We start from the raw sequence: 9,616 nt of genomic DNA, 5'->3' as shown, positions 1-9,616 counted from the left end.
TAATATTATCTTTCTATAATATTTATTCTTTAATATTTTGTATTTTGAGGGAATTAATTATTATTATTAATTTAATGATATTAAACATTATTCTTCTCTAAATTATAATATCCATAGTCCTCCAAGGTTTATAATTGTTGTGAATGGAGGGGCCTCTTTTTGAAGTAAAACATAATTCATCTACCAAAAAAAAGTAATCCATACAAGTCCAGTAGGTTAATAAATGCCTTTTGAAGCGAAGCGATGCATTTTCGTAAGAAAAATATCCATATTTAAAACTTTATGAATTCAAATAATTAGCTTCTGGCAGACGACCGTACGCAGAATGCGCAAGTCGACTTGCTCCAAATTAGTAAACCACTGAAGCGATGTATGACGCAGGATGTAGGAGTATTGTAAGCTTAGATGCCGCTCATGGTTCAAACAAATAGGTGCAACTAAGCTCCTCTTCTCTTATATCAAAATCCTCCAACATTTCTCTTTAAAAATGATCGTTTTGGGCTTATAATCCGTGACCGATCATTTGTTTTGCTCTATCCTCTGCGCCTCCGCATTCGTCATTACATTGTGCGTCAGGTCAAAGAAAACTCTTCTGCCACAAATTGACGTGCGCATTATGCGTACGGTCGTCCGCCGGAAGCTAGTTATTTAAATTTATAAAGTTTTAAATATGGATATTTTTCTTACAAAAACGCAACGCTTCACTTCAGAAGGCCTTTATTGACCTACTGGAGACGCATGGATTACTTTTTTTAAGGATGGATGTATTGATTTTGACTTTAAAAATTTGTGCCATCTAGTGAGAGAAATTAAGAAAATCCAGTGTTTAAATTATGAGAGAATACTTTATCATGACTGATTTGTAATCTACAAATCTACAAATCAGCCATGATAAAGTATTCTCTCATAACACCCCAGAAATTTGCTTTGTATTTTTCGGATTTCCCTTTAATTTCATTTTTGACTCTGAATAGACTGAATTAGGATTTAATTCATGGAGTAATAATACCTTGTGTTTGCGTATCATGTGTAGGGCTTAGTTGGGAAAAATACATCATTAGCACTGATTCAGCCTCTGATACCTTGTTTTACTTTTATTAAAGTATAGGAAAGATTATCACCATATTCCCTGAAGTGTTTTACAACAAATTTGTATGTATAATAATGTAAAGGACACTATTAAAATGTCCATAAACTTTTTAAATGATCATTTATGGCTGTATTTAAAACCATAATCCTGCTTTTCTTTCGAAGTCCTTCCAAGCACCGCCCACTGACCATTAGATTGACATGTGAAGTGACCAACCGCAGCTACTCTTTCTTAACGCGATCGAATGACTGTCACGCAACGGCGTTCGTGCCTGCTCCATTTTGGTAGGCAAAGCAGAACTCAGGAGCATGAGTAAATCAGTTTAAGCTTTTATTGTAAAATGGTGTCAACTTGTGTTGTGCCAGGTTGCCGTAACCGCTCGTCAGATAGCAAAAAAGTGAGTTTTTTTAGAATACCGCGGGTGAGGACACATGAAGGAGAGGAAACTAAAGCACTTTGTGAAAGAAGACGGGCTACCTGGATAGCCAGAATAAACAAGAAAAAGATCTCAGACAGCTGCAGAGTGTGTTCGGATCACTTCATCCAAGGTAACCACAGGACGTGGGAGAACTTTTTTGTTGTTGTTATTACACAGGTGCAATAATTCAGCTGCAGTTTATGTGAGAATCAGATTTTGGCTTTGTTCATGTTTTTCTGTAACGTTACATGGATAATATTAACCATTCGAGATTGCGTTAGAATGCTTTCTTGCTGTCATACATTTAACAACATAGTCTAACCATTTATTAATTCATTACATAATATATGAAAGCATTGTCACAGTCTAATTTGTACGCTTATTTTAGGTAGACCAAGCTACCATCACGATGAAACAAATCCTGACTGGGCACCGTCAGTAAAGTTGGGAGTTGAAGACACTCGCAGCCAATCAAAGTTGAGCAGGTATCAGAAAACCAAAAAAAGACGACATATAAGAGAAGATGAGAAACTTGAAGTAGCTACACAAGACACAGAAGAGCCTTGTGTTAAAAAAGAGGAGTGTGAGGTGAAGGCAAGAGCTACATGTGATCCAGTGACCTATAAGAGCTCGAACAGTGAATGCCAGAGGCTGCACAGTGACCCGTGGGCAACAAAGCTGAACACAGCATGTGATGCCAGCACTATATCTGCATCACTGATATCCACAGACAGCGCTGAAGCTGAGGTGAGTTAATTCATTATCTGATTTTGTCAAATCAAATCAGATCAAATCATTTTATATTCACAACACCATGAACACAAGTGTACGGTTGGTGAAATCCTTTGGTGCAATTGCCACAGCATGACAAGTGTAGGATATACAATAGACACAAGTCACAATATACAGAAGGGACTCAAATACAGGTAGTAAACAATACAGTATGATAAAAAAAAAATGCAGTAATCACATGATACATACTCACCTCTTTATATATACAGTAATATGAATAATATATTAAAAGGTTAGTTCACCCAAAAATGAAAATTCTGTCATTAATTACTCACCCTCATGGCGTTCCACACCTGTAAGACCATCATTAATCTTCGAAACGCAAATTGAGAAATATTACTTGAAATCCGATGGCTCCGTGCAGCCTGCATAGGAAGCAATGACATTTCCTCTCTCAAGATCCATAAAGTTACTAAAAACATATCTAAATCAGTTCAATATTAATATTATAAAGTGACGAGAATATTTTGGGTGCGCCAAAAAAAAAAAAAAAAGACTTATATAGTGATGGCCGATTTCAAAACACTGCAGAGCATTATGAATCAGCGTGTCGAAGCGTCAAAGTCACGTGATTTCAGCAGTTTGGCGGTTTGACATGCGATCCGAATCATGATTCGACACAAAAGATTAATAACGCTCCGATGCTTCCTGAAGCAGTGTTTTGAAATCGGCCATCACTAAATAAGTCGTTATTTAGTTTTTTTGGCGCACCAAAAATATTCTCGTCGCTTTATAATATTAATATTGAACCACTGTACTCACATGAACTGATTTAAATATGTTTTTAGTACCTTTATGGATCTTGAGAGAGGAAATGTCATTGCTCCCTATGGAGGCCTCATGGAGCCATCGGATTTCAACTAAAATATCTTAATTGACCCTTCGCAAAGACCCGCCCCCCTTAGTTACTGTTGCGCTGTCACGCCACACGCAGTGAAAAATACATCGCAGAGCAAAGAGGACACTGAAAACACGTCGACAGACAAGACAGAGTGGGTGACTTATGATATTAAACCAAGCCCCAGCTTTCAAACTGAAGTTTTTTTTTTTAAGAAATTCAAACAATAAAAACCATTTTGTGGCTCTTTAAGGTGTCATGACAGATTGCTGTAGCGCCTCAGCTCAAGCGGGTTCGTAAACCGATCATCTCTTCCTACTAGTTCATTTATAGCATCAAATAAACATGAATGAACATGAGAAGGAATGTTGTTCCAAACGCGGAAAGACGTCAACACACACCAATTTTCAAGTTCAAGTCCACGTTAATCTTCGAAGTCCTGAGTGCTTTGTCAGACAAAATGGCGGATTCGGCGTTCTGATTGGTTAGATCGCTTGTCAATCAAACTCCCTGCGAAGGGTCAATTTGTGTTCTGAAGATTAACGAAGGTCTTACGGGTGTGGAATGGCCTGAGGGTGAGTAATAAATTACATTATTTTCATTTTTAGGTGAACTAACCCTTTAACTTGTTGATTTCCTTCAGGAGAAGCTCAAAACTGAACTAAAATCCTTACGGGAGAAGTTGAGAATCTTTCAGGAATTTAAACAGACTTTGCATCAAACTGCAGAACATATTAAGGTCAGAATTTAACCATGTGATTTCAGGCTGTGCAACAATACTACTTTGGAAATATATTGACATTCACCTAATTTTTCAGCATGAAAACTAAGCTATTCATTGGCCACTATGGGTAAATGTCTAGAATGATAACAAAGTGCAGTAAACTGTAAAAAACTGATAATAAATTAAAATGGTATGAAAACGAAACCAGTTTGAAATATCAAGCAACATAACAGACTATTTTTATACAGCTAAAAGAACTGGAAGTGGCTGACATGAAGCCTTGCATGTTCAATTTAAAAATGACTGCACCAGCTCTTGTTAAAAATAAGGTGGATAGATCATAGCTCTCCCATTTCATTTATTTATTTTAAATGTCTTTGATTCCAGATCCAGGCTAAATGCACTGAGAAGCAGATTAAGGAGAAATTTGTGAAACTTTATCAGTTTTTATCTAACGAAGAGGCGGCCAGGATAAACGCACTGAAGGAGGAAGAAGAGCAAAAGAGTCAGATGATGAGGAAGAAGATTGAGAAGATTAGCAGAGAGATTTCTTCTCTTTCTGCCACAATCACAGCTATAGAGGAGGGGATGAAAGCTGAAGATGCTTTATTCCTACAAGTATGAAGCATGCTTATTACATACAGCGGATTCAATATACTGGAGACAAATACGAAAAGGCAAAAATAATTTGTATTTAATCTGTATTTCTGTTATTACAGAACTACGAGGCCACTATGAAAAGGTTTGTATTGTTTCTCCTGTTTCTCTGTTGTTCTGAACTCAAACCCACAGCATCACTGACTCCTGAATGTTTTTCCAGAGTTTCCCAGTGTAGACCGTCAGATCCAGAGAACATTTCCGGAGTGCTGATCAATGTGTCGAAACACCTGAGCAACCTGAAGTTTACTGTGTTACAGAAGATGCAGAAAACTGTTGAATACAGTGAGTACAGAACACAACAATCAGTTCAGCTCCATCATGAGAGTCGTTTGTGTCGTTTCATGTTTGTGTCTGTCTCTTCAGCTCCTGTGACCTTTGACCCCAACACTGCTCACTGTAATCTCATCCTGTCTGATGATCTGACCAGTGTGAGATACAGCGACGAGGAACAGACATTTCCTGATAATCCAGAGAGATTCGACATGTTTGCGTGTGTTCTTGGCTCAGAGGGCTTTGACTCCGGGTCTCACTGCTGGGATGTTGAGGTCGGAGACAGTACAGGCTGGTTCCTCGGAGTGATGAATGAATCCGCTCAGAGGAGGAATAAAATATTCTCAAGGAGTGGAATCTGGCTGGTGGGGCATTTCTGTGGTGAATATAAAGCACATGTACCACCTCAATCACCAACTCTCCTCCCGGTGAAAGAGAAACTGCAGAGGATCAGAGTTCATCTGGACTGGGACAGTGGAAAGCTATCGTTCTCTGACCCTCTTACCGACACACACATACACTCTTTCACACACACATTTACTGAAAGATTATTTCCATTTTTCGGTGTCGGCTGTAATATTTCTCCTCTACAGATCTTACCTGTAAAAATGACTCTAATACAGTCCAATTAGTGGTGAAAAATCTCTTTTTCAGTATTTTGACCTATTTTTACCTTTATTTTTATTTTTTTCAGTCAGATATGAGAATGGTCCACAGTGAATACAAGCATTCATTTCAATATTCCTGTTGCTGAGACAAATGTGTACACGTGCATTTAGTTCACCATTAAGTTACATGACTGTAACCTTGATATCTCTACCTCATTCATTCATTCATTTATATGTTGTTCAAATAAAACTAAACTTTAAATTACTTTTTATGGCAATTTCAGTCCACTTTTTAAATGCAATATGAAATATTTTCGCTGAGGGACAAAAAGGCGTCGCATGCGCACTGTCCATATTCTAACAATGAACCGCCCATTAGACCGGAAGAAATCATGTGACCGACATGTAAAGCAACCAATCATGGTTCGCTTTTAAAACTACAGTTCGTTTTTAGGGGCGGGTAAATCTGAAATCGAAGATAATAATGGCTCAGGAGTCTCCGCAAAATGTTGTACAGACCAAACTGAACAAAGTGGAAAATGCCTGTTTGCTTTGTGGCAGGGACTTCTATCCATCCAAATGTAATAAGCACCGACTGTATCACGGACACAAGTCCGAAAACAAAGCGGATCATACGGTTGTGTTGGAGGAATTAGTTGGCAAACTTCAGGACACGACTCTGGCCATCTGCGGCATATGCAGAACTCTGTTATTGAGGTACGATCGCGTGTCCAAAGACGCAGAGAGAATAAAATGTCTTATTAAAGATACGTGGAAGAAGATGAGAGAGAAACGATGTGCCGAGTCAACGCCTTCACTGGAGGTGAAGAGACGAAGAGAACTGATGGACACAGAAGCACATGATGATGGTGATCAGGACAACAACAACACTGCCTCCACCTCACTACATTCCACTGACAGCAATGCAGCAAAGGTCAGAACTCAGGAAACACTGCGACCAATAATGATCAACTGTATTTTAAGCCAAAATACTATCTGCTTTAAATACGACTGTTTTGACTTTACTGTTGTTGTTGTGTTTGTTTATCTAATGCCATGTAAAATCCAGTGACTGGGTCTTTCTCAGAAGCGATTACTGTCTGCAGCGACCTGTGATCTTGTCAACAAAACTTTTTCATTGTTCTGATATTCAGCAGTGTCAAATTCACCGATGAATTGTTTTTCTTCATCATATATTTTAAATGATTTGGTCGAACTGGTTCTCATTGATTGATTCGGTCATGAATTGAGCCAGTTCTAGCTGTTCTCGAGTCATCTCACTCATTCATTGACCCGAGAAGAACCTATTGAGCATTTGGAGTGAATCGATTCATTTAGCGGTTGAGCACAATGTAAGTTAACTTAGCCTAATGGCAGAAATGTTAAGAAAGAAGACTTAATGGAAATATTCATACAAAACGTGTATTAAAGGATTAGTTCACTTTCAAATGAAAATTATTCAGTTTTACTCACCCTCAAGCCGTCCTAGGTGTATATGACTTTCTTCTTTCTGATGAACACAATCGGAGATATATTAATAAATATCCTGATGCATTCAAGCTTTATAATGGCAGTGAGGGGGATCAAGGAGTATGAGCTGAAGAAAGTGCCTCCCATCCACATCCATCCATTATAAACGTACTCCACATGGCTCCGGGGGGTTAATAAAAGCCTTCTGAAGCGAAACGGTGCATTTGTGTGAGAAAAAAAAAATCCATATTTAACAAGTTATGAAGAAAAATATCTAGCTTCCACCAGACCGCCTTCTGAATTCAACGTACGAAGAAAGTGTAAAACTCTCGCAGTTCAAAAAGCTTATGCTACTTCCTACACCTTCCCTATTCAACTTGTGGAAAAAGCTTAACTGACGCGATGGCAGCTACATTTTTTTTTTTTTTCGTAATTTGAATACGGAAGGCGGTCTGGCGGAAACTAGATATTTTACTTCATAACTTGTTAAATGTTTTTTTTTTTTTTTTTTTTTTTTTTTTACATAAACGCATCGTTTCACTTCAGAAGGCCTTTATTAACCCCCCGGAGCCATGTGGAGCACATGTTTATGATGGATGGATGTGGATGGAAGCACTTTCTTCAGCTCATACTCGTTGATCCCACTCCATGCCATTATAAAGCTTGGATGCGTCAGGATATTTATTAATATATCTCTGATTGTGTTCATCAGAAAGAAGAAAGTCAAATACGCCTTGGATGGCTTGAGGGTGAGTAAAGCTTGGGGTAATTTTCATTTGAAAGTGAACTAATCCTTTTTTTTTTATATGAAAGACTTAAAATAATTTTTGTATTGTTTAATGTAAATTATTTATGTTCTAAATTATGTTTGCAACAAACTGAACTGGGGCATATATAATTACAATAAATACCCTTTAAAAACAAAAATCTGTATTGAGGGGAAAAAAACTTAATAAACAAATAATATGGCACGTTGGGATGTCAATTACCCTATGATATAAAATAATCGCTGAATCTGTGTTTTGATCAGGTTCTTTGGCCCAAATATAAGTTTCATTTATTTGATATACTGGAGCTGGAAACAGGCATTTTCATATTAACACATTCTGTTTATTTCAGGAGAAACTTAAAACAGCATTAAAACCACTGCAGGCAAAGCTGAGAATATTTCAGGAGTTTCAAAAGACTTCACTTCAAACTGCAGAACATATTAAGGTAAGTTTTTTCTATGATATGAAGTTGTGAATCACCCCTATTTTGTAAAATGTATATAAGTTTATGTTAGGATATAGACACTCAGTCTGATGACAATGTCAATGGTTTCAGTTTCAGGCTCAATACACAGAGAAATTGATCAAGGATGAGTTTGTGAAACTTCGCCAAAGTTTATGTAATGAAGAGGCGGCCAGGAAAAAAGCACTGAAGGAGGAAGAAGAGCAAAAGAGTCAGATGATGAGGAAGAAGATTGAGAAGATTAGCAGAGAGATTTCTTCTCTTTCTGCTACAATCACAGCTATAGAGGAGGAGATGAAAGCTGAAGATGCTTTATTCCTACAAGTATGAAGCAGGTTTATATACATACAGTGGATTCAGTATACTGGAGACAAATACAAAAAGGGAAATATGCCCTTTTAAAACAATTAAAATGTATTTAATCTGTATTTCTGTTATTACAGAACTACAAGGCCACTATGAAAAGGTTTGTATTGTTTCTCCTGTTTCTCTGTTGTTCTAAACTCAAACCCACAGCATCACTGATTCCTGAATTTTTTCCAGAGTTACCCAGTGTAGACCGTCAGATCCAGAGAACATTTCCGGAGTGCTGATCAATGTGTCGAAACACCTGAGCAACCTGAAGTTTACTGTGTTACAGAAGATGCAGAAAACTGTTGAATACAGTGAGTACAGAACACAACAATCAGTTCAGCTCCATCATGAGAGTCGTTTGTGTCGTTTCATGTTTGTGTCTGTCTCTTCAGCTCCTGTGACCTTTGACCCCAACACTGCTCACTGTAATCTCATCCTGTCTGATGATCTGACCAGTGTGAGATACAGCGACGAGGAACAGACACTTCCTGATAATCCAGAGAGATTCGACATGTTTGCGTGTGTTCTTGGCTCAGAGGGCTTTGACTCCGGGTCTCACTGCTGGGATGTTGAGGTCGGAGACAGTACAGGCTGGTTCCTCGGAGTGATGAATGAATCCGCTCAGAGGAGGAATAAAATATTCTCAAGGAGTGGAATCTGGCTGGTGGGGCATTTCTGTGGTGAATATAAAGCACATGTACCACCTCAATCACCAACTCTCCTCCCGGTGAAAGAGAAACTGCAGAGGATCAGAGTTCATCTGGACTGGGACAGTGGAAAGCTGTCGTTCTCTGACCCTCTTACCGACACACACATACACTCTTTCACACACACATTTACTGAAAGATTATTTCCATTTTTCGGTGTCGGCTGTAATATTTCTCCTCTACAGATCTTACCTGTAAAAACGACTCTAATACAGTCCAATTAGTGGTGAAAAATCTTTTTCAGTATTTTGACCTGTTTTAAAACTTTTTCAGATGTGAGAATGGTCTGCAGTGAATACAAGAATTCATTTTAATATTCTTTTGCTGAGACAAATGTGTACACGTGCATTTAGTTCACCATTAAGTTACATGACTGTAACCTTAATATCTCTACCTCATTCATTCATTCATTCATTCATTCATTCATTCATTCATTCATTCATTCATATGTT

At 38.0% G+C, this 9,616-nt stretch overlaps 2 protein-coding genes across 4 annotated transcripts; both read left to right on the top strand.

Moving 5' to 3' along the window:
* The first annotated feature begins 743 nt into the window (after positions 1 to 743).
* LOC137036084 (E3 ubiquitin-protein ligase TRIM39-like) lies at positions 744 to 9,551 on the top strand. 3 transcript variants are annotated; one of them, XM_067410043.1, is made up of 8 exons: positions 744 to 1,374; positions 1,456 to 1,638; positions 1,897 to 2,255; positions 3,782 to 3,877; positions 4,250 to 4,480; positions 4,582 to 4,604; positions 8,647 to 8,768; positions 8,850 to 9,551. In XM_067410043.1, exons 1-8 carry the CDS (start codon positions 1,335 to 1,337, stop codon positions 9,386 to 9,388), a joined length of 1,593 nt encoding a protein of 530 aa, XP_067266144.1. In that variant the 5' UTR covers positions 744 to 1,334; the 3' UTR covers positions 9,389 to 9,551. The 3 variants fall into 3 exon arrangements, with proteins under 3 accessions (XP_067266144.1, XP_067266143.1, XP_067266145.1); XM_067410042.1 differs by lacking the exons at positions 8,647 to 8,768; positions 8,850 to 9,551 and adding exons at positions 4,683 to 4,804; positions 4,886 to 5,607; XM_067410044.1 differs by lacking the exons at positions 3,782 to 3,877; positions 8,647 to 8,768; positions 8,850 to 9,551 and adding exons at positions 4,683 to 4,804; positions 4,886 to 5,607.
* Positions 5,885 to 8,613, top strand: LOC137035454 (tripartite motif-containing protein 12A-like). The gene is made up of 3 exons (XM_067408746.1): positions 5,885 to 6,334; positions 7,990 to 8,085; positions 8,197 to 8,613. Exons 1-3 carry the CDS (start codon positions 5,885 to 5,887, stop codon positions 8,431 to 8,433), a joined length of 783 nt encoding a protein of 260 aa, XP_067264847.1. The 3' UTR covers positions 8,434 to 8,613.
* Positions 9,552 to 9,616: the final 65 nt, after the last annotated feature.

The sequence above is a fragment of the Chanodichthys erythropterus genome, chromosome 14 (assembly GCF_024489055.1).
Source record: "Chanodichthys erythropterus isolate Z2021 chromosome 14, ASM2448905v1, whole genome shotgun sequence".
In the NCBI taxonomy this organism is placed as follows: Eukaryota; Metazoa; Chordata; class Actinopteri; order Cypriniformes; family Xenocyprididae; genus Chanodichthys; species Chanodichthys erythropterus.
The sequence above is the reverse complement of the archived record's forward strand: the minus strand, read 5'-3'. Positions and strand labels throughout refer to the sequence as shown.